This window comes from Osmia lignaria, chromosome 16 (genome assembly GCF_051020975.1).
Source record: "Osmia lignaria lignaria isolate PbOS001 chromosome 16, iyOsmLign1, whole genome shotgun sequence".
In the NCBI taxonomy this organism is placed as follows: domain Eukaryota; kingdom Metazoa; phylum Arthropoda; class Insecta; order Hymenoptera; family Megachilidae; genus Osmia; species Osmia lignaria.
This window is the reverse complement of record NC_135047.1, coordinates 9,003,277-9,027,766: the sequence shown is the minus strand read 5'-3', so window position 1 is coordinate 9,027,766 and position 24,490 is coordinate 9,003,277. Positions and strand designations below refer to the sequence as shown.

The following is a 24,490-nucleotide window of genomic DNA, read 5'->3' as shown; positions in this document are numbered from 1 at the left end:
GAGACGAAAGATCAACATTTTTCAACCTTCTACTTTACTCTTAACAGCAAAGGTAAATAAAACGAGTAAGTAACCCTAAATAGGGGGTAAGAAAAGAAATGAAATTACAGGAAGCAGGAAGTGTCGAGGAGGAATCGAAAGATCAACAGAGATCGGAACCATCGATAAAACCAGTAGCAGGAACGAATTTAAGATGCCTAGAGGATCCAGGGTTCGAGTACGACAGGAAGAAGGATGTTGGTGCGCAGCCTACGACTACGGCAACCATGACTACACCGTCATCGTCGACTCCTCCTCAACCAGGTTACCGTATCCTAGAGGCCGAATCGCCTCAACCAGCTGGCACAGCTGGTGGTTATCACGTGCTAGAGGCACCGACAGTGGTTCCAGGTTCGGCCCAACGTTCCGCGGCTAGCGAAGTATTAGAAAAGGCACGAAATCGCTTCGATAAGTTTTGGGGAAAGGGTAGCGGTTCAGAGAATTAGATCGTTGCCGTACAGAAGAAGCAGTGACGTCCTCGAAACCGAAGGAGCAAGCAGTAACATAGAAGAAGAAGAGAGACGAAAGGAAGAAAAGTTTTTTTAACAAGGTTCCTGTGAATGCTCCTTCCGTGGCTCATCTGCTCGTCCCTGATCAACGTTCGTTCATTGGGACCGGCTTCCTTTACGTCTTACCTATCACGTGTTGAACGATCTTCGTTGATACCACTGAACTGAACTGAACTGAACTGAACTGAACTGAACTGAACTGAATAGAGAGATCTAGAAACCCTGTACGATTGATGTGTTGGCCAGTAAGAAGAACTAGCATTTGCATGAATGTCCTCTATCAAGTACCAGATTATTTTGCCGTTATCGATGTGTTACTTTCGATCAACAGAGGCGAGACGAGGAGCTTTTTAGTTCAGCTTAACGAAAATCATCGACGAGTGCGAAGAATCGGGAAACACCTGATCCGTAAGACGTACGAGAATAACGAAGACGGTGCGTGCAGGCAACGCGCCTCAGTCTCGTTGAAAATCTCGAGGGATAGATGTTCGAAGGATGTAATTTACCATTGATGAAACTCAACACACAAATACACACAGATCATCATACGCTCCTACGATAAAAATGTGATCTTGACTAAAGAAAGATGTTAGAAAGAAATCATCATACAGACACGAAACACAGAAACAAAAAGACACAAACAGAGGACACTAAATGCCACCGCGATACATAGAAAGAACACGCACCTAGCCGAACACCACGCGAGTCAGTATGTTTCTAGGATTATTCAAGTGATCTCAAGGGGATCCGTCGTAGTTAAGCCCAAAATTCTTTTTCCATTTGATAAAACAAGAAAAGAACAAAAAAAAGATAACAATGAAAATACAAATTAAAAAAAGAAAAAAAAGAAAAAAAAATACAGATATAGGATAATCGTGAGTAAACGGAATCGCGAGGAAACAACGGTACCGGCTTTTTCGCTATAAATATGGAGGGAAGGATCAACATAAGCCTTCGACCGCTTCGTGCGTTTTATATAAGTCCTATATACGGGAAAAAAAAAACAATTATGTACGTATACACATATTGAACGTATACATTAATGGGTAATCGCACTCGCGGTTTGCATACGTAAATCACGGTACCGACACGATTTCACGGATCTTTCTTAATCGACAAAAAGACACATCTCATCCCTGACGACAGGTCTGGAAAATTGTCCAGGGTACCGTGAGGAAGATTAGTTTCTTTTTAAATACAGAGTGTTTTCTCTGTGCGCGTTTGCCGGCCCGGAACATACGGACTCGTTCCGTTTTCCAAACTAAAACTCGACCGTTCGAAAACCACGAAAAAAATTGCTATTGCACTGAAATCTTCGAAAGACACTCGAGTTCTCTAAAGAAGAGAGAGTTCCACCCTGAAGAACACGTGATGGGTCTCTTTCCGCATTCAGCTTTACACCCGAATAAACCCCCTTGTACGCGTCGGATTCTCGTGCTTTGTTCCTCGTATCTTCTCGGTAATGTTTCGCGAACGGTCGAGGCGCGTCTAGATGAGGAACATTCCGCGAGCACGGCAAACGAAAACCACCAGCAAGCGGAATGAATTACTGTAGTGAGGCGTAGTGTTTTTTTTCCAGAGAAATGATAGCTCGAGGTCCTATGATCGAGCGAGAATAAGTGAGATGGCAGTATAGAAAAAAGAAATTCGCGTGACGAGGATGGCACTGCAATAGATACGATCTTTCTCCTCGAGGGTTGGGTCTGTGAGACAGGGATAATTTTTATTGATTCGCGTAAAAAAACAGCACGCTTTCGCTTGGCTCGACGTCACGCGATTTAACGATGAAATTGGTGCTAGTCAGAGATGCATCGAAGACACGAAGCTATGAGTTATAGGAATGAGAGATGAAGGGAACGGTGGGATGATGCACCTACCCGTTGCACCGCTGCATTCCGTCTGATTTGTTATACAAGAAATTCACTCGTACGTTCCTCTTTTGAGCGGATTAACAGCGAACAGGAGGGAAGTTCTGGAAATTATGATCAATGATCTATGAGAAGAGACAACAGGAGAGGTTACGAACTTGATAGAAGAAAAGTTTCCAGGAGTACGGGATACAAATTTTCCTGATATAATGCAATAAACAGAATGAAAAAACATTTTCCTGATCGACGAGCCAGAACCTTCTCCTGAAAAGACTGTCATGGGTGATGTTGTAACAGGAGATAAGTAAACGGAGAGAAAAGAGAAAACGAGGACGAGAAAAGACACTTTTCTTGATGTGAACTGAAGAGAACGAGGACAAGAAAAGGTATTTCTTTTTCTGATAATGAGTCAAGTTGTAAGAAGAAAGACGGTCCTTGTTCTCGGTTCGAGGACGATGGAAGAAAGAAACGAAAAGGGAAAGAGAAAGAGAAAGAGGAAGAGAAACAGAGGAAACCAAGCGACGGAGCTTCTTTTCTCTCTTTCACCGCGCATTTGATACACCACACTCCATCCAGATCCACGTCCAAGAGTCAACCAACCGTAGTGAAGCAGTATAAACGATAATGATTAATGATAAACGATACTCTAATAATAAAAGAAAAAAACCGCTAAATGGAAAAAAGAACAAAAAAAAAAAAAAAAAAAAATATGAAAAATGAATTTGATAAGAGAACGACTGACGAGGGTTACGATGAAATCAGGATATCGACGAGAGATTATGGGTAACTTTTTGTTTTTTTTTTTTTTTACAAACATTGATGAATTGTCTGAAAAATGATAACTCATCGTTGACCATGTTTTCTGTTTACACATATGTATGTCAGATCTTTTGCTCGAAAACTTTTCGCCTACCGTTTCTTCTTTTCCATGAAAGACAGACCAGACAATCGCAATTAATCGAAAAATATTGTTAATTGTTCGTCGATTGTGCTATCGGTACAGACAATTTCAGATTGTTCGATCAGACAGGACCGCCGGGGCTGCATCCCGAATTTTCTTTTTCTATCCGTCAAAATTACCACCCCGTATCTTCCTTTCCTAGATTGTGTTTAGAAAAAGGACTGTACCTTTGCTTACACCGATCTGTTTGATTCGTGTTTGATTGTGACAAATATTATAATTGGGCAGGACGTGTGTGAAAAAATGTAAAAGGTGTGAAATCAATTAATTTTCTCATAACTGCAGAATCAATGATTCTATACCCTTCCATTGTGTGACACCCATTGTGTTGAAAATTGTGAATCTTTCGTTGTAATTATAATAGTATAAATAATTTGTGTCAATGATTTTGTGATAATTTTTCGTAATTATGAGAACGTGGAGTGCACGAGAAGAAAGGTGAACAAGTTATGAGTTATGGAGCTTGAACAGTTTGGTGTAAGCAATGAAGATAACAGAGAAAACAGAGAAGAGAAATTTATACGTTGAAGAAGCACCTCGCAGAAGCTTACACTGCCCATCCGAATTTAGAAGCTGATTTGTCCTGTGATTTCCAGAACGTTACACGTGCATTTAGAGGAGGCCTGCACAACTAACGCCATCATCACTCAAATCACTATTTTACTATATCTTATTTTTAAGATCCTAATCAAGATCCTTGATATTCCATTACTATCGTGTGCTGTAAGAAAGAAATTTCTCAATTGATTTCATTTTTATTAATTTTACAATTGTTCAACCATTTAATCAAACTAACTAAGAGTCCGTTACCACGTCGTACCCGTCCAAATAAAATAATTACCTAAACAAGCAACTACCTACAGTAGTTGTGCAGGCCTAATATGTATAGGACTACGACAATTCAATTTCGACTCGAAGCAAAAACGAGATGAATAAATATCGGTAATGTCACTTGTCTCCGCGGATTCAAAGACTGTTCCTGTTTCCCATGGGATGAAGAAAAAAAAGAAACACCGATACAAATGCGACACATAGTTATCCTATTTATTTTTATCGTGTGCCGATTGATTAGGGAATTCGTTGAACTATTCGTGAAATTTCGCACGATTAGAGTGCCCTACCTTAGGAGGCGAGGCTCAAATGCGAACATTTCCTTTTTTCTAGTTAAATGTAAAAAGAAAAAAAATAAAATGTCGAAGAGAAAGAGCTTGGAAGCTTTTAGAGAAAGAAACATAAGCAATGCTATAGCGTTTGGAACGACAGTCGACATCCGCTAGAAGGATGAAGTTATTGGTATTTCGTAGTACGAAAAAGAAGGGCCAATCGTATCTCCTAATGGATGTTGCCCTAAATGCTATGGACCATTTGCCATTTCGCATCTCGTTTCCAAGCTACTTTTCCTAATACACGTAGAAAGAATGTTCAAGTATACAGCTGTTGTGATGAAGTTTAGCAAAAGCATCGATCAACGGGCCTTAAGGAACGTGAGGATCGGGGGAACGTGCTGGCCACGTTCCGAATGAGTTTTCTACTCGAACAACCGAAATGCTGAAGAAAGTGAAAGACAGAAGAAATAGAAGACCTTTATTTCTACGATTCAGGGTTGAAACTCTATGAACAGAGACTGCGAAGGCTGACTACTATTTCCGATATGCAAAGGAGGGGCGAGTTGAACTTGGTACGATGATCGAAATTGGAAAGAGGGAAATTGTTATTAACTTTTCGTATTGGAAGTGGAAGACAATCGACGGAAAATCTATTATTGATACTTTCTCATTATCTCCAGATGAATTAATTTTTATATTGTTGGACGAATTTTACTTTTTTAATTGATTTTAACGTTATAATAAATTCATTGCAATTGGTATTCAGATAACAAGAAAATACAGTAAACTCTGCCTACACGCTGCGAATACCATTTATAGACAGACTTTACTATATTTTTTATTTTCTTTTGGAAGAAAAAGAAAAAGAAAAAGGAACGTAACACGCGAGGAACTACTGTTCGGGATTTCGCCTGTATTCTCGCCTCAGTCTTTATGCCTACTTATACATAGATAGGTCGTACTATATTAAACTGCGACGGTTATATACAAAGTATATATATATATATATATATATTAAAAAAAAATATATCTATATACACTATATAATATATTATTACGAATGATACGGGCGAAAAGAAGCTAACGTTTGAACAACGATGGTAGAAACGAAGAGGAAGAGAAACTGTTTTGTCAGAATAAGAGAATCACGTGGGATTAGGAAATATCGGTGATGCTGTTAAATGATTCGATACAACGAATGATATAAAGATGAATTCGGTCGGATTTCTCATATTTTGCAAAACAGAATGACGGTCGAACGAGTAGATAAAAAATGTTGAACAGATAGTTGATGGGTAACATGAAAGCGACACGTTTGTCCATTTATATTTTGTCATATTATAAGAGTCTGTCGCACGTTTCTGCGTTCTTCTAACGATGTGTTATCAGCTGGTATATTTATATCGGACCTGAACCGTTTGCCATAACGTAGGCAATTTGTTGTTAGTCGCTGGAAGAGATGGACCATGCCAACACGTGTCTAAAATCGAACGAAATTTCAAGGGGTGGCATTCTTTTTAGCTTGCTCGATTTACTGCCAATTCGTGACACTGAATATCGCGTTGAATTCGTTAGGAAATTTCTCATCTACATATGGCGTTGTTTTCAATTATTCGACGGTATTAGATTTCGATCTTTTAGATTTCAATTTTAACCAAAATATTTCCGCGAAATTCAAGGTGTCAAGTGTCACCCGAAGCCTAGACGTACAATCTCCGTTTCCCGCCCACGCCGCCACATTATTGCAAACGATTCGATCGCTTGTCCCTCTTCACCAATCTCTATAAATCGATATTTTCATTCAAAATTGACTTACCAAAAGACAAGCACACAAGGAGGCAAGCGGCTGGAAATTTCAGGAAAAACCATCGAACTTCTTTCGTGATCATCATCACCACCACCATTGACTTCTTTTTTTTTTTTTTTTTTTCTTCTTCTTTTCACAATCCTTTTCTGCGCGTTCAGTGTGCACATTCCGAGAGCGAAGACGAATAGGAATTATTGTTGCGATAAAGCGAGAGATGATGAATAATATTTGGGATTAATAATGGAACTATTACCTGGCGAGCGTAAACGTAAGCATTACGTAACACTACGGTACTTTTGCGCATCCCCTTCTCGTCCAAAGTTGCGTTTTTACTCTCCGATTGCATCGTAGAGGAGGATCATTTATTACAATAATTGCAGATTATTATGGCTATATATATATATATATTATATATATAAATATATATATATATTATATATTAGAAATTGAAATACTCGTAATAAAGAACACGCCGACGCTTCCTGTGACACCCTTGATTGTTTTCTTCATTGTTCCATAATCGATTTCCTTCCATTTCCTGATTACACGATAAGTCGCTAGAAACTGTAAATTTTCATTATGAGAGTCTCTTGAGGCATAAAAAACAATTTTGTCTTTCTTTACCAATGTTAACGAATTACAAGTTATTTTGATGCTACAGCTTCTAGTGGCTCATCCTATGTACAATTCTTTGAAGGAACGGGTACACCTAAGCTCATACAATCCTGTAGGCATTAAGAATAATTTATTATCTGTACACGCGATCGAAAATTAGATATGATACATAATATATACATTGACGTACAGTGGTCAATTAGCAGCTTGTAAGTATTCTAGTTCGATAATTCATAGTAAAGAGGAATTTCCGATTCTTATATAAAAGATCATGCGTTAATAAATAGGTCCATCGTCTAAATTATCGTCTTCATCGTCATAACCTTCTCCGTTATCGAAATAATTATTCACGTAATCGGTTCCTTCATCCATCTCTTCATCCAATTCCTCTTCCTCGTCTTCCGCGTGTTCCTCATCCTTCTCTTCGGATTCTTCCTCTTCTTTCTCTTCTTCTTCCGCGTCGCTTTGCTGCATACTTTCCTTCTTCTCCAACTCTTGCAACTTTGTTTCTATGTCGATATTCTTTTGTTTTTTATCAGACTTATCTACTTTTTGTCCTTTTCGTTTTCGCGGCTGAGGTTTCAATTCTGCCGGCATTCTAGTCCAATCGTACCTGGTTTCGTAACTACTTTTGTCTGTGATTAAGTCTTGATATCGGTCCGAATACCTTTCGATATCTTTTTTAATCACAACAGGTAGAACATTGTTCGGTGACTCTCTTGTGTATTCTGCAAACTCTCTTTTAAGCTCCAATAAATAACTCATTTCGGTTGTAACGATTAGAGGTAGCGGTTTGTATTCCAAGGGAGGATACTTTGGAGGAGGTTGTAAAACCGGTGGTGGCAATGCTTCACCTTTAGAGAAACCCAGTTGTTCTGTACTAATTGACATAGTAGGTTTACCTCTTCCTCTGCCACGACCTGCCATGGTGATTGTCCTTTTTTCCCCTCTGATATCTAATACAACAGTTTAATTAATGCCCAAGAATCTTATGAATATCGCGCAAAGTATTTCAACTCACCTTAAGCTTTTTGTGCCACGAGTTCTTTCTCCTCACTTTTAACAAGCTCTTCCTGTTTGCTTGCAAACGTTTCTTTATCATAAATTACCTTAATAACCAACGAACAAGAAGGACATGTAGCCTCCTCCTCTCCAGCAGCTAACTCTGCTTTAGATATCTGAAACTGATCCCCGCAAGGACATGGATAATAATACACTTCCTCGTCTTCGTCGTACTCGAAGTCCTCGATTTCTACCTCATCGTGATACACAGACATAATTTCAAATATAAAATGATCGTTGACTTTTATATCGTTGAGGTTAAGATAACGTTAGGAACACATGGTTAGCCGGGAATCATAATAATAGCGTCGACCATAACTTCTATAGATGACGACTGCGCCGTTTGGGCGATATAAGAGGGGAGTTGTGGCGGATTTATAATTTTACTTTGTTAAATTATATTTCTGTTTTATATCAATTAAATTCAAATTGTAAGTAGTTATTTATGTTTTCTAAAATGCAATGTTCTGCAAAACGTGTTTGCGAAAGTGCTCCTTGAGTTGGTATGCATGTATCACCAGAATCCATAACTGCGACGCGCAGGTTGAAAGATGGTGGGGGAACGCAGCGAGCTCTCCGCTAATCGCTTTCTACTTCGTTTGGGAGTACCGCCAATCAGGGCGAAGATGCGCACTGGAGAAGCGCGAAGAACGAAAACTGGTCTTTTCGCAGTTATGGACTCTGGTGAACTGCGGTATATTGTACCGATGCAGGTGAAAAATGATGTTGGTGGTACTGATTGAAATACTGCCATGGTCTTTTCTGTTTTCAACTGATAAAGCAGTGGAAAGCATTATTATTGCAAATTTATTTGTATGATAATCAAGAATTAAGCATTAAACAATCATGGTAAATAATTGATTGCATTAATATTGTATTGCTTTCCGATGATATGAACCTTGTTATTTAGGTTATGTTTATTAAAGTAAAATACAATATTCTTGTTTAATTTATGCATTTAAAGTTATTATTTATTGATTTATAATGAACAGGGAAGAACTAAGAAAACACGGAAGGTTGTTATGCAAAGGTTTGCGCAAATGAAAAAGATGATAAGTCCAAGAGATGCAAGAATGTAAGTGGCTCTTGTTGGTTTTCAGAAGTAAGTATCATTATTTTGCATTCAAGTTTTGTATGAAATATTAGTTTGTTATTTTCAGAAAACCAGAATTACGTGCACCACCAAAAAATAAAAAAGAAGATCCAACTGAATTGAAGATAAAAGAAGCGTAAGTATACGAATCTTTTGATAGCTTGTTACAAAGTATAGAATGTATTGTATTATTACAGGCCTCAGCAATCTTCTGCATTGTTCTTCCAATACAACACACAATTAGGCCCTCCTTATCATATTTTGGTGGATACAAACTTTATCAACTTTTCAATTAAAAACAAATTGGATATTATAGAAAATATGATGGAATGTTTATACGCAAAGTGCATACCATATATAACAGATTGCGTGTTAGGTGAATTGGAAAAGTTGGGACAAAAGTATAAAATAGCACTAAAGATTATAAAAGACCCTAGATTTGAAAGATTAAACTGCATGCATAAAGGCACATACGCTGATGACTGTATCGTTAATAGGGTGACACAGGTAAGCATAATTGGTATTAAGAAATTGTGTGCGATTTTAATACAAGCAACGTTTTTAATGTTTTTAGCATAAATGCTACATCGTTGCAACGAACGACAAGGACTTGAAAAGACGGATACGAAAAATACCTGGTGTGCCTATAATGTACGTTGCTCAGCATAGGTACACGATAGAGAGAATGCCGGATGCGTACGGAGCTCCTAGGAAATAATTGTAATTTTGTATCGTGAAACATAGTCTAATAAAATATGTTACCTTTTACTAAAAGCTTTTTCGATGGTAATTCAGAAGCATACGTATGTACCTTCTCCTACTTATTTTTTGTCTGCGCGCGTATAACGTTCGAAGATAAACAGGGAGAATGTGTTACAGTTATTGTTCGGTGAAACAATGAAGTTGTAACATGTAACGCCCACATAGCGCGCTGCAACCCGATAGAATTTTACTGTTTTGCGAATGATGCTGCCCCGTATACGGTAACAGCTCGAAATAATGTTAGACTAGTGGGCGCAAAAGGCCATTTCGAGTGAAGAACGATCGCGAACGAATTTATTATGGGTGCGCCTCGCGAAATAAGTTGTTAAGAAGTCTGCCAGGATGTTTTTCGCGCTTGGTCAAAGATACTGTACTGGATAAAGATCGGGAAGGCGATTGTTACGCTTACCTAGGCGGAAAACGATCAGATTTCTGGTTAAATCATGTTTACCCGAACGAATTATGATGCCGTATCTCGTACAATTATCTTGATAAATTGAAAGCTGTAACGCGTGTAAATTTGCTAGAAAAATATGATGATAAAACATTTGATGCTAGGATGCTAGGAATTCTGAACAGTAGGTTGTTTGTCTGACTTTTCACGGTTGTTACTACTTGTTCTCCGCATCCAATCCGCTCTCATTCGTATCTCGCGTGTAATTAATCACGGGTGTATACAAGAGTAGCTTACTGCCTAGGCAATGCGTTACGATCACGATAAGTCGTGGCAATAAAATAAATCGTAAAATCGGATATATATTCCGGATCGTAGCATTTGGATAAATGTCAGGATCTTTTGTCGTCTCTCGAATCGTAACCTTTCGAATATCATGGACCGACAAATGGCACATGCATGCACGCTGCCGTGCTGCTGAACGTCGGATATTAATCACCCGGGCCGCCCTCCCTAGCGACAAATACTTTGAATAAACCCTCTCGCCAATCAGGAAGCGGTAACGATTATTTTATCAAATTATTAACCCTTGTTTTCATAACAAATAGGATTTCCTCGATGACGAGTTCTTAATATTACCTCGTATTAGTGGAAAAATCGTTTCACAGAGGCTTAAGTCACGATTGACCGGTCACCGTCGCGGCTCGGATGAAGTAAGGTTTGGTCGGGATAGTTAGCAAAGCTCGAACCATCTATAATTTCCCATAGCATCGCATCCCGAGCGCGTACCCGCTTCCCTCATCGACGCGTTCTCCGCTAGATAACGACTTCTTAAACGTTCGAAGCCGACCATGTATACCTGTCCTTATCTTACCCACGCGACATTGTTTCAGATGTTACGCGTTTCGTAGAAGAAGTTGTGAGCGTGTACGTGTAAATCGGTTTACCCTATCGATACGACAATCAGCGGATGTTATTGGCTATACAGCGGCCGCTGATATACCCAGTAAACTAGATTAATGGAAAATTCTAAAGAGAATCTAATCGCGCGCGCGCCTGCATCGAGTGCTTTCGACGAAGAAGAAGAAGAAGAAGGAGTAAAAGCGGAGGGCGGAAGGGAGAAAGAGAGAAGCGTCCGATCGTGGTAACGGATTAGTTATAAAAGTGGGTATAGGGCCGCGGATATATATCTACAGCATCGTGGTTCTGGGCCTCTCGCTCCTTTTTTCTTTGCTACCCCATCGCCTCTCTTCTCGCTTTCTCCCGATACCTCCCCTCTTCTCCCGCGTATTATTCATCCAAATCGTTCGATCCTTGTTCGACTGCTTTCAGAAATGTGTCTCGTCTCAGTTTTTCAACCCATTCCCTCTCGTTCCATCGTCCATCGTTCGCCCGTAAGCGGTCCTCGTCGCCGAACGCTTCTCGGCGAACGGCGGCCATCTTGCATACCTGAGCCTCCGCATTGCTCGTTCCTCGAGGGCAAAAGGGAGAATATCTGAGCGCGAGACGAGGCTGGGATGCGCGAGAGGATACAGTCCAAGGTGGGAGGAACGAGGGCGCTACGTAAAGCCCCTGTGAGCGCGACAAGGACGATGATGGCGTAGGGCCCACGAAGTAGGAATGGAGAGGGGTAATCGTGCGGAAGAGAAAGACTGGCTGGTGTACGAACAAGGAGGGAAACGGCTAGCCTGAGAAAAGGAAGGCCCAAGAATGCTTCTCTAGACGAAGAGGACGAACGTTATCTGGTTGAACTGGTTGAAGAAAGGTAACGCGATCGAAGAAGAGAGAGAACCGAAAGAGAGTCTAGCTCGTCGAATTAACGGAGAGAGAGAAACGCAAGATATGGGGACCGCTCGAAGGGACAAAGATAGATGGAACACGAGTTCCAGGAGGAGGATGGAAGACTTGGGCCAGAGAAAAGGAGGGTCGCTGGAATACTTTGCTAGACAAAGTAGGTGAACGCTGGTTGAATAAGAGCGGGGTAAGGGGACGATGGAAAGAGGAATACACCGTGCTAAAACAGACAGAGAAAGAAAGAGTTAAGATGAAACGGGATGAGAAGATATCGGATAAAAGGGTGGCAAAGTAAGAAGAAGCGAGAACGAAGGTAGAGGCAACGCTGTGTCGAAGGAAGAAAGAGGAAGGTAAGGTTTCTTCAGAGAAAGAGAAAAAGTGATATCGATGGAAGGTGCGAGTGGGGCAAGCCGGTGCCGGTGAGAGAGGAGAGAGGAATGAGGTAAGAAAGAGAGAGAGTAAGGGACACATACCGTGGGCCCGATGGATCGGAGAGGGACGGCGTCAGCTAGCCCGAAGAATGCTTCTCGCAGCACTGGCAAGGTTCTGGGACCGTGTTGGTTCAGTCGAGTCAGGTCAGTCCTCGGGAAGGTGATATTCTTCGTCGTACGTTTTCGGGGCCTTACGTCGTCGCGTTCACGGCCCACGTTATTCTTTCTTTTCGCTCCTCTCCTCGATTATTTCCCTTTATTTCGCTCCTTCGTGTCTTTGTCGCGTTTCGCGTCTGTTGAAATTTTTATCATTTCATCCGCCGCGCCGCGCCGCGTCACGCCGTTCCGTGTGAAAACGAACGTTGTCTCGTGTATGTGGCAGCCACGCGAGTGATGAACCGCGCGATGATGTACAAGCGATCGGAATCGGTCGCGTAACGTTTAAACGCTTGCACACGTGTCGTTGACCGAAGAAAAGAACACGCTTGTCCGTCGATCGGTTCTAGTTTGGTTCAGTGTGTATCATCTCCACGGAATACTACCCTCGTGTCGTTTGTGGTGTGTCCGACTGGGTTTGGATTATTGACTGGAGAGGAGTAACAAAGTGTCGTTGCATGTTACGTGTCGCGGGAACATTGATCCGGAGTTTGCAAAGTGTCGTTGAGAGAAAGGACGCGACGCGACGCGACGCGACGCGACGCGGCCGCGGTGTCGCGCGAAAATCGCTTTGGAATTCAAGAATCGTCGTTCGAAGGATTCTGGCGAACGAAGCTGGCTGGAAAAGCCCGAGGGATCGAAGGCGAAGCATCTGCAGACGCGTTTCGCGAGGCGCGGCTCCGCGGGTCAGTGCCCCCTCTGTCGGCCAAAGTCTCTCCTCTCCTCTCCTCTCCTCTCTTCACTTGACTTTCTGCCACCACGAGCAAAAAGGAGGGAATGAAAAAGAAAACGCCCACACCTTCGAGGCATCCTTAATCCGATTTCGAGTCGGCTCCGCTCGAATATTTGTCGATTAAAAACGGAAAGCGGAAAACGAAGGAGAAGGAGAAGAAGAAGGAGAAGAAGAAGGAGAAGAAGAAAAAGAAGAAGAAAGAGAAGCAACCAGTAGTAGGTATATACAATAGAGGAGAGAAGGAAAAATGGAATCCGTTAGCTATTCGCGCAGCTCTTCGATCCGTTGATTTATCCTTGGATTGTACGATGTACTACCACCAGGCTCGATCAGCAACGTAAACGCGTGCTGATATTGAAAGCAAGATGATATTGGCAGCGACGATGAGGAAGAAGAACGAGAGGTAGTGATCGAACGGGGCCGCGAAACTTTTATGCCGTCGAAGCGAGAATTGAATTTGGCTAAGGAAGGGGGCGCGTCGAAGGGACAGAAGAGATGATCATAAGGAGATCGATGGTCCTGATCCTGGTCCTGGGACTCTTGTCGATGGACCAAAATGCCAGCCAGGCGGCGAATCCTGCCGAGTATTATTCACGAAACAACCTACCTGAAAGAGTGACGCGGCTAGTGCCACGAAGGTCGCCGATGTTACCACAGGATAGCGCTACGATGGGACTGGCGATGCAGAGCAGAGCCGTTGACACCAGGGTTCAACTGGAGGTGAGAGAGGGCGAACCGAAGGGGAGCTTGGTAGGTTTGATCCCGGTGAAACCTGGCTTCACCTATAGGTTCAACGAGCCACCCCAGGAATTCGTGCTCGATGCTGAAACAGGAAAAATTAGAACGGCGAAAATTCTGGACAGGGAAGCGTTGAGCACCGATCGGTTCGATTTAGTCGTGTTATCCAGTCAACCGACCTATCCGATCGAGGTGAGGATACTCGTGTTGGACGTGAACGACAACGATCCAGAGTTTCCAGAGTCCAGCATAGCGGTTAGCTTCTCGGAGTCAGCGGTTGTGGGTACGAAATTGTTGCTAGACGCAGCCACCGACAGGGACACCCCGGAGAACGGTGTAGCGGACGATTATTTGATCGTCGACGGGAACACCGACGGCAAGTTTCGTCTACAAGTGACCGGTAATCCGACCGGTGAGACGTCGTATCTGCACCTGGAAACGACCGGGAAATTAGATCGGGAACAGGTAGAGTTTTACTCGTTGAACGTTTGCGCCAGGGACAGAGGACGGCCACCGAGAGTAGGCTTCCTGTTGGTGAACGTTACCGTGCTCGACGTGAACGACAATCCGCCGATATTCCAGCAAAGCGACTACGTGGTCGCGTTGAACGAGAGTGCCCCGGTAGGGACCAAGGTGCTTACCGTCCACGCCACCGACAAAGATTCCGAGGACAATTCGAGACTTACGTACTATTTGCCCGATACCGAGAGACAGTTTACGATCGATCCGGAGACCGGTACGATTACGAGCGTCGAGCCGTTGGATTGTCCTCAGCAAAGTTGCACGATCGCCGCGCATCCAGGTGGCGGTTGTCCAAAGAGCTGCGTGATAACGGTGTTCGCCCGAGATCACGGCTCGCCAAGGCAGGACGGCCGGACTTACGTAACGGTGAATCTATTGGACGCGAACGATCACGATCCTGAAATAAAGTTCAGCTATTTCCCCTCGACGCCGGGATACGCGACCGTCGATGAGAACGCCGCAAAGGATTCCATAGTGGCCGCGGTCGCGGTGATCGACAACGACGAAGGGCTGAACGGCGAGACCACCGTCGAGATTCGTGCTGGCAACGAATTGGCTCACTTTAGGCTAGACAATACCCAAAGCTTCGACATAGTACGGGTGAACGGTAGATTGGATCGCGAGGAGATACCGAAGTACAATTTAACCGTGGTGGCTACAGATAAAGGTACACCGCCACGATCGGCAACCGCCTACCTAGTGATACACGTGAACGATGTTAACGATCACGAACCGGTCTTTCAACAGAGCGAATACTCCGCGGTGCTGTCGGAACTTTCGCCTACCGGCAGCTTCGTCGCCAGCATCTCCGCCACGGACGCCGATTCCGGATTGAACGCGAGAATTTATTACGATTTCGACTCGGGCAACGAGCAAGGTTGGTTCGCGATCGATCAGGACACCGGTCTGGTCACCACGGTGGCCAGCCTCGACCGGGAGGTACAGGGCAGTATAGAGTTGCACGTGTCCGCCAGGGATGGTGGACCGAATCCGAAATACGCGTCGACTCATTTGAAGGTTACCATACTCGACGAGAACGACGAGGCGCCTAGATTTTCCCAAACCGTCCTCGAGGTTACCTTGTCCGAAAATACTCCCCCGCACAGTCAAGTGGCCACGCTATCCGCCGTGGACAACGATCAAGGAACGAACGGTAGCGTTGCTTACACTTTCCATTCCAGCGTCTCCAGAGATTATCCGAAAACGTTCGCGCTCGATGGACTGACCGGTCAGCTGACCACCAAAATTGACCTCGATCGAGAGACGATCGCCGTATACAGAATCCTGGTGATCGCTAAAGATCAAGGAACTCCTCCGCAATCGTCCACAGCTACCGTCCTGCTAACTTTGGAGGATGTAAACGACAATTCACCGGTATTCTATCCGTGGAGATACTTGATGCCCATAGCGGAGGACGCCCCGGCAGGAACGTCGGTGGGTAAAGTGACGGCTAGCGACGCTGACGCGAGGGAGAATGCTCAAGTGAGATACTCGCTGGAATCCGGTGGCGAAGGACTGTTCACGGTGGACGAGCGAACCGGTGAGATTACTCTTCAAGGCTCTTTGAGAGCCGGCCATAAAACCCTGTACGAGTTGAGTATATCGGCGAAGGACACCGGCGACAGGATAGCCAGCAGGAACGCTGTGGTGGAAATAATTCGCGAGGAAGACCTGGAACGGCTCGAGTTCGACGCGTACAACGGTTACGAGTTTCGCATAGCCGAGGACAGAGGCGAGTGCGTCTCGGCGTCGAGCATGTTCGGTCGGGAGGTTGGCAGCGTGCAGATCACGCGATACGCCGGCTCCAAGATCTCGTACGCCATCGTCTTTGGCGATCCGAAGGGTAACTTTAAAATAGACGAGAGCACCGGCACGATCACCGCTGCTGGTTGTTTGGACCGTGAACAGCTGGCCTACTATACTCTTCAATTATCCGCCAGAGCTGGACTCGCTTACGGGCATACTTTTGTAAACATCACGGTGCTCGACGTCAACGACAATCCGCCGAGATTTCCTAAAGGCGAAATAGGGGACGAGGTGTTTTTGAAAGAGAACGCCGCTGTCGGACAAGAGGTTTGCCTAGCTCGAGCCAGGGATCGGGATTCGAGCGGCAACGCAAGGATAACTTACTCTCTCACCCACAATCCTGGCGGGCAATTTAGGGTGACGGAAAATTCGGGCATTATCTATTTGGACAAACCGATCAGAGCTCCGCCAGCCACGGTATTGAACCTCGAAGTGACCGCGACGGATTCCGGAAGTCCACCGTTGTCGGCGCAACATCAAGTCAGAGTGAGCATCGAAGACGTGAACGATCACACGCCGGTCTTCAAGTTGACCAGCTACGAGACCTCTCTACCCGAGTCGACGCCGGTCAACGACAGATTCTTTTCCCTGACGGCCATCGATGTCGATCTAGGAGCTAACGGACGTCTCCTCTACAGCGTCACTGACGGAAATACCGAAGCTCGCTTCGGAATCTTCCCTGATGGACAACTCTACGTGAAGAACCTTCTCGACCGCGAGGAACGGGACTATTACGCGCTCGAGGTGACCGCTACCGATCAGGGTAGCCCGTCGAGAAGCTCGGTAGTGCCGGTTGTCGTTCACATAATCGACGAAAATGACAACGCGCCGGAATTCACCAATTCCAGCTTCATTTTCCACCTACGCGAAAACGAGCCACCAGACACGTTCGTCGGCAAATTATTGGCCACTGACCGTGACGTGGGTCGCAACGCCGACCTGGTCTTCTCCTTGCCGACCAGTCAACAGGACTTTGTGGTCGATCCGAGGAACGGTTTCATCAAGTCTTTGCGCGTGTTCGACAGGGAACAGCTGCTGGTCACCAACACCGGTACCAGTTACATCAGCTTGGAAGCCACAGTGACCGACAACGGCGTAAATCGTCTACGAGATAGGGTCAAGGTGGTCATCTACATCACGGACGTGAACGATAACGTTCCACAGTTTCAGAGGGTTCCGTACAGGGTGCAAGTGAACGAGGGTGCACCGATTGGCACACAGCTATTGAAAGTTTACACTACAGACGCTGACGAAGGACTGAACGGGGATGTGTTTTACTCGTTGGAAGATGGAAATCAACACGCTCGTTTCAGCATAGACGAAGCGACGGGACAAATTTCTTTGACGAAAGAACTCGACCGCGAAACCGCGGACTCGTATCTGCTGACGGTGGTGGCTCACGATGCTGGACTGGAAACTCGTCTCTCGTCCAGCACAACGGTTCGCATCGAGGTGCTCGACGAGAACGACAACGTTCCCCAGTTCGTGGACAACCAGTCGAGAATATCCGTGTTGGAGACGACGCCGACCAACACGGAATTGGTCCGATTCAAAGCGACGGACAACGATCTGGGAGCAAACAGCGAACTAGCATTCGCCATATCCGCTGGCAACAGGAGAGACACCTTCTACATTGACCCGTTGACGGGCACGTTGTACTTGAAGAAGCCGTTGGATTACGAGGAACTGGAGAGGTACACCCTGAACGTGACCTGCAGCGACGGTGGTCATCCTAGATTGAGTTCTGTCACGACCTTGACCGTCGAGGTAATCGACGCCAACGACAATCCACCAGTATTTCCGAACACTGCGATCGCCAGACAGATCAGGGAAGGTATTCTGGTGCATACACCGATAGTGACCATCACCGCGGAGGATCCTGACTCGAACGAGAACGGCGTGGTAACTTACTCGATCGCCAGTCAGGATCCGGAGGATCAAGTCCGTAGATTCGGCATCAATCCATCTACTGGTGTGATACACACCCTGTTACCGATCGATCGAGAAGAAGTCGACACGTACAAGTTGGTGGTGGTAGCTACCGACAGTGCTCAACCAGCCAGTGCTCGACTATCCGCGGAGAAGCTGGTGATAGTCATCGTGGAGGATATAAACGACAACGCTCCGATATTCGTTAGCATGTCAGCCGTAGTTTTGCCCGTGAAAGGTAATTATCAATACCAAAAAGAGATAACTGTTAGCCAGCTGGTAGCCAGAGACTTGGACTCGAGCACTAACGGTCTGGTCACTTACGAACTGCTTCGTTCGAGCGTCAACTACTCGGACATGTTCCGAATCCATCGTACCACTGGTTATCTGACCATGAAACTTCCACGATCCGTGAAAAACAACTTTGAACGGATCTCGAAATACCAAGTAGGGATTCGTGCAACGGACGAGGCTGTCCAGGCGGAACGCAGGTCCACAGAGACTTACTTGACTCTGATAGTGCCTGGTGAAGATGGGGACGATCAGCCCATCATCTGGGAACATCGGGGCCAAATCGAGGGCAACGTGTACGAGAACGAACCTATCGGTACCAGTATTCTCCGAGTGACTGCTAGAAGTCGTAGATCTAACATGGATCTGGAATATTACGTGACAAACGTGACCGCTGGTAGCGGCGGTGCCCAAGTGGACAGATTGTTCGACGTGGATCCGAGGACAGGTATATTGTCGACGGCTGCCGCTCTGGACAGGGAAACAGGAATCCAGTGGTACGAGGTTCAGCTGTACGCCATTGGTGTCGGTGGTACCAGACCCAGTACGACGTCTACCAAAGTAAGTTCCACGTTCTTTGATTGATCATCTTGGAGATATTAATGATCCAGCGAGTTCCAAAAGTCATTCGCCGCTTTTTGTCCAGCAAATTCGTCTTTCCTCTTGGCATGCTTGCTCGTTTCCTTTCATTTTCTTTCTTTCGATAGAAACCGAGCTTTTATTTTCTTTTTTCTTTTTTCTTTTATACATACATATATACATACCCCTATATAATACTTTCGAAAGGTAAATTTCTCGTTATTCGATCGGTTTCGCGGCGAAATAATTTGAACGAATTCGAGCTGAAACCTTTCGATCGAAGGTATTTTTGAATGAATTGTTTGAAAAAAAATTCAAGTAGATAAATCGAGGAGGAATTGTCACGTACGATCACCGTACTATGTGCTTTCAACTATTCGTTAACACATTTTCCGTGTGAATTGTACTGGTCTCCTATGCGAAGGGTATTAGTATCTTTTACGAGAACTAACGCGACATCGGTCAATTGCAGACTGATTAACGTTAATTGCATTAAATATAAGCATTCGAACAGTATGGTGGGACGAAGAAGTACATATATCTGGTTTTCGAAGGGCACGTGTTCTCAACGAAGCATCCCTCCGCGATAAGTGGGGAAAAGCGAAAGGGAGAAAGAGAGAAACAAGAGTGAACAGGTACGTGGTTTGGAATGGGAGAGAATAAACGACAAGATGAACCGCGTGCCAGGAAATCAAGTTGGATTCGAGTCCGAGGCTGGCTGGCTGACTGGCTCTCTGCCGGAGGTTCAGAACTCGAGAAAAACTTGATCTCGAGTGAACGCATACAAACAGCCGGGACGTAGGTAAAAGTCGGTCCCATCTTACCCTGCTGTTGCTGCTGCTGCTGCTTCATTTCAGAAGATCCTCTTCTACCTCGTTTCGTTTCGTTTCGTTTCGTTTCGTTTCGTTTCGTTTCGTTTCGTTTCGTTTCGTTTCGTCTCTGTCTTCTTCTTCGTCGTTTGGTAGCTACCTTTATCGCTCGCTGTGGGATCTGTGACTGTTCGGGAACCGACTGCACTTTGAACGTTTTTGTCCTCGATCCTTCTCCTTCTCTTCTTTTTCACTTTCTGTTTCTCTCTAGTATTCGTTCGAGTCTGCTGTATGCCCACTGTTAGGCCCGGCCATCGACTTCGTATCACAGGACTTTTTTGTTACGCCCTCGATGGGGATGAAAGCGAATGGGGTATACTCATCTTAACGTTTTACAATAATTCTACGTCTTACCTTCCAACTTTTCCAAATTTCCCAACTTCCTCGTATGGTCGTGACATTTTTGTGAAACCTTACCGTGTCCAGTCAATTAGAACATTCACGGCTGGACGTAATTGTATTTGCATGATGGCAAGGATGATGTTCCGAAGGAAAAATTAACAGGAAGCCATTGTACGTACGGGACGAGTGTAGCGTGTCGTTTGCTCAGCTCGTCGTTTGTTGCCCTTTCGATTGACGGATTTCATTAGCGTGCTACGTCTATATACACATTAGGAACCGACGAGTTTCGAGATAAAAAGACGAGGAAGAAAAGGCGGTTGAATCGTTTCTGACTGGGCAGCAAGCATTCGTTAGGATCGCGATGTTAACGGACTTAATTACCGATATTAAACGCGACTTGACTAACTTGTATTCGTAATACGATGTTATTAACACGGCGCCGTAATTATTGTAGGCGTACAGTGAAAACAATTAATGGGGGATAATGCGGTGATTAAATTAAGTTTGTCTCGAGGGTCCCACGATAGAGTGTGAAATATTTTTTAATTTCATTCATCTAACAGGTTTGGCATCTTTAGCATTAAATATAATAATTTTAATTTACTAATTTACTAATTTACTCTATAAGTATGTAGTTTATTATTTTCTTGATAGAGAGAAACCCCCTCGAAAAAGGCTGAAATTCGTTTTAGAGTACATTTCCTTGGCACGATTAGTCAGCTCTAGCCTAGTAGAGTATGTAGATCGGTTACAGCTAACGTTCCTAACGTTCGAGAGGCTCGACTAATAGCTAACAGCTATAATCTAGCATCGATCTCGAATCATTGAACCCGATAGAGTCGTCAAGATTCAGAGAAATCGTTCCAGCATAACACGGATCGTTACCGACAACAATAAAGCGAGCATCGAAAAGTTTCCACTTCAAAACGCGAACACACGATAATCCTAGAAGGTATGGAGGGGGATGACAAAAGGTAGGAAATACAGATAAATAAAGTAAGTGGCGCGGCGTTTGATTTAAGAAAGTGGCTTTAACGTGATCTTGATGTATGGTCGAGTGAGCCACGAACGGCAAGGCAAACCCACACACATTCGCGTGGCAATGGGTGGGTCCTGACTTGGTGCGAAATGTAGGCGTAATGTTTCTTTCCTCCTTTTTACTTTTTCTTCTACGTCTCCCTCGTCTCCATCTCTCTCGATTTCTGTTTAGATACACTACCGGTCAAAAACTTCAGATCAGATTTAATATGATATCGCAGTAGGAGGAACGTCTTGCGCCTTCTCCAGAACCCCACTGTCTTTTAATTATCAAATATTTCTATTGATAATCTACGGTTCTCCCAACAACTTCAATTTCTTTCATTAAAGTAATTTTTCTCTCTGTCTCTCGGTTATTTTAGTCATTTCTCGCGGCAATTCCAGATCGTTTGGTTTATTAGCCGCGTTTCAGTGAGCGCGGGGGATTCGATGTGCACGAATGGCGCGGTGCGGTGCGGAGCGCAGAAAATGATTTACAAGGGCGTATTTATAAAGTTCGTCGCGTTCATTCCGCTCGGTCGATCTTCACGGGGCACGAAATAAAGGAAGCGGGGATGGCACCTTTAATGCTACGCTAATCTTCTTACTTGCTCATCATCATCATCATCTTCTCTCCTCTCTCTCTATCTTCTGTTTCTACCGTCGTTGTTCGTCCCCATGTAATCACAATCGTCATCCTGTTCATTTTTCAACGTCTTCTTTAGAAGGCGTAGCGCGAAGAATCGGAACGAAACGACATCCCCGTGGTAGAAATGAAATCTGTGGGCGTGAGGAATTGCCAACACCACGAATTTTCTCTCCTCCGTTTCTTTTTCTTATTTTCATTTCTACCGAATCGATACGGTTTCTATCGCGATCTCCACTCGACGAAACAGAAGGAATAAAACGCGAAATTTCACGCTCGCAGTTGCCATCTTGATAAGCATGTCGGTCTGCTACAAAGTAATCCTTTTTTAACCCTCCAATCGCTTCGATTATGGATGGCAATCGTAAAAAAAAAAGAAAATTATAAATTTTTCTTGAAATAAATCTCTTTGTACTCGCGAGCGCAAAAGGACGGCGCGACATTACCGTGCTCTTGGTTGATCGAATTATATAAGCCCGCAGAGTTACAATCGAGTCCGAGATAAAGGAATCTCTGGTGAGTAAGGGCAAACATAAAAAATAAGAAAAGAGGCAGGAGAAAAATTAATCGTAACAGGAACGAGACAATTTAAAGGTGGACGGTCGTTGGTGTACGAATGAAAAGAAAGAAGAAAGAAGAAAGAAGAAAGAGAAAAAGGAATAATCAAGGAGAGCGTTACTTAACGAGGGAGGTTTTAAGCTCCGTTCCGCCCGCGCGCTTCTACCAACGGCGAACGATATTTCAAGAGATATGATCCTGGATGAGCTTGCACGTTCGAACGAAAGTCGGCGTATCGATATCGCTCGTACGCGCACAGCTATCTAAAGTTTCCGAGGACGGACCGTAAATCGATTAAAAAAAAGGATCGAGAGAAAGAAAAAGAAATGATAAGAGTTTAAATGAAATAAAAAAAAAGAGAGACAGGAGCTTCTAAAGTTTGAAGCTAACAGTTACAGAAAAGTTCAAGGTGTCTTATGAATCTGTAGTGTAGGTTCGATAGAAAATATTTTTTCATATTAGGTACTATTAGAAATATAACTGAAATATTTCAATTGGATAAAAGTTATCGCCTTAGCTTTAGTATTTTGTCGGAAGGGTGAAGATGCCGCGTTGGAGATGCAATAATATCCCCTACAGCGATGCATAAGGGCAAAGGCATAAGGGCCCATTGAAATATTACTCTTGTTAGTCCTCTGGAAATGTCACCGTAGAATACTCACAGCAGGAACCAATGGCGACCTCGAGATTCGTCTATTGAAATCACTACGGTCGCACGAAAAAAAAGATAAAGGACGAAATTCCAGAACCGCATACCGTTTCTCCTACGTCCTACGTCCTATGGGATGGGATGATCATCCTGTGCCCCGTGGGTATATCTCTTCGATCTTCTTCTTTCTTTTCTTTTCTCTTTTCATCTTGTATAGATCCTTTAAAGAACTTTCTGCCATGGCAAAAGTTCGAAACGCACGGTTACCTACGCATTGTTGTACCTCTTAATCTCTACCTGCTTTTCCGATGTTCTTCAACATTTGACACCCGAGCACTCGAGAAAACCAGGTATTCCTTGTCGTATAATTTCGTCGGTTTTCAGGCTGCTGCTGCCGCCTCTTTCACGCTTTCATGCAGACTGATCGACGATTTACCTCGGCGACATTATTTAACGAATGTCCTTTGTCCTATTGCTTGTCGTACCCTTGTTTCCTTTCCTATTCCTCGTTTGTCTTAACATTCATGCTTCATCCTTCAGAATATTTTAAAAGATCTATGACTCTTGATATTTCATGGCTTTTTCTAATATATTCGACAGAGGATTATTGATTAGGATGGCTTTTGTAATGAAACGTTTCAGTTTCTTAACTTTTCAAATTCTCAAGTTCCCGAATTGCCAAGTTTCCAAGCACCGAACCGAAACAGTCGGGCACAAAGAATGTAAGAACAAAGTACAAGAAACAAATAGCGTATAAACGACGTTTCACGAGCGTCGATTCGAAGCGGACCGGAGCGGAAACAATCAACTGGCCGGCCGCGGCTGGTACGCGTTACAAATTAATACTCCTTCCTATCATCTATGTTTTTACCACACGTATTTACGTGTGTAACTGCTTCAATTTAAAGTGATCGGCGGAAAACAACGTAAGAAACGGCAAAAAGTCTGATCCGCGGAAGATTATGGGCATTATTCAATTATGACATCATTAAGGTCCTCGTTGCGCATTTCGGACCTTTTATTGTGTGTGTGTGTGTGCCCAGTGTTCTTCTGCTACTCATAAAAGTGGCCAGAAATTACACCGAACTCACAAATGTAACAGCAGATCCTACTACTTATAACAACAATTTCGTATACAATATTTAAACGATAAGTGGCAAAAAGCTTTTATTTTGTCCTTTGTAAAAAAAATAACGTTTCATCGTTTACTGCCA

General features: G+C 44.0%; 5 protein-coding genes across 18 annotated transcripts in view; 3 read left to right on the top strand and 2 right to left on the bottom strand.

The window, feature by feature from the left end:
* Window positions 1-3,133, top strand: part of LOC117600883 (uncharacterized) — a 33,970-nt gene extending 30,837 nt beyond the window's left edge. For 11 of the 13 annotated variants that reach the window (XM_034316887.2, XM_034316886.2, XM_034316884.2 and 8 more), the window contains one exon: window positions 84-3,133. In XM_034316887.2, coding sequence (XP_034172778.2) covers window positions 84-485 — 402 coding nt within the window. In that variant the 3' untranslated portion in view covers window positions 486-3,133. The remainder of the gene's footprint in view (window positions 1-83) is intronic. The other 2 variants (XM_034316885.2, XM_076692897.1) reach the window with 1 other exon arrangement.
* The window catches only part of LOC117600886 (nuclear RNA export factor 1), a 42,784-nt gene extending 36,345 nt beyond the window's left edge, over window positions 1-6,439 (bottom strand). Inside the window, exon 1 of the mRNA XM_076692899.1 lies at window positions 6,300-6,439. The gene's annotated coding sequence lies outside the window, so the exon portion shown is untranslated. The remainder of the gene's footprint in view (window positions 1-6,299) is intronic.
* Window positions 6,392-8,067, bottom strand: Polr3G (RNA polymerase III subunit G). 2 transcript variants are annotated; one of them, XR_004580544.2, is made up of 3 exons: window positions 7,927-8,067; window positions 7,096-7,861; window positions 6,392-7,015 (listed from the first exon to the last, which is right to left on the bottom strand). XR_004580544.2 is itself a non-coding variant. In XM_034316908.2 (2 exons), exon 2 carries the CDS (start codon window positions 7,830-7,832, stop codon window positions 7,182-7,184), a length of 651 nt encoding a protein of 216 aa, XP_034172799.1. In that variant the 5' UTR covers window positions 7,833-7,861; window positions 7,927-8,067; the 3' UTR covers window positions 7,021-7,181. The 2 variants fall into 2 exon arrangements, 1 of the variants encoding a protein (XP_034172799.1); XM_034316908.2 differs by lacking the exon at window positions 6,392-7,015 and having other exon boundaries at window positions 7,021-7,861.
* Window positions 8,068-8,518: 451 nt separating this feature from the next.
* Window positions 8,519-9,819, top strand: Bka (FCF1 rRNA-processing protein Bka). The gene is made up of 5 exons (XM_034316909.2): window positions 8,519-8,816; window positions 8,960-9,042; window positions 9,128-9,196; window positions 9,258-9,567; window positions 9,635-9,819. Exons 1-5 carry the CDS (start codon window positions 8,814-8,816, stop codon window positions 9,776-9,778), a joined length of 609 nt encoding a protein of 202 aa, XP_034172800.1. The 5' UTR covers window positions 8,519-8,813; the 3' UTR covers window positions 9,779-9,819.
* Window positions 9,820-12,532: 2,713 nt separating this feature from the next.
* ft (cadherin-related tumor suppressor fat) overlaps window positions 12,533-24,490 on the top strand; it is a 53,061-nt gene continuing 41,103 nt past the window's right edge. Inside the window, exon 1 of the mRNA XM_034316883.2 lies at window positions 12,533-19,177. Within this exon, the coding sequence (XP_034172774.2) occupies window positions 13,826-19,177 (5,352 nt within the window). The 5' untranslated portion in view covers window positions 12,533-13,825. The remainder of the gene's footprint in view (window positions 19,178-24,490) is intronic.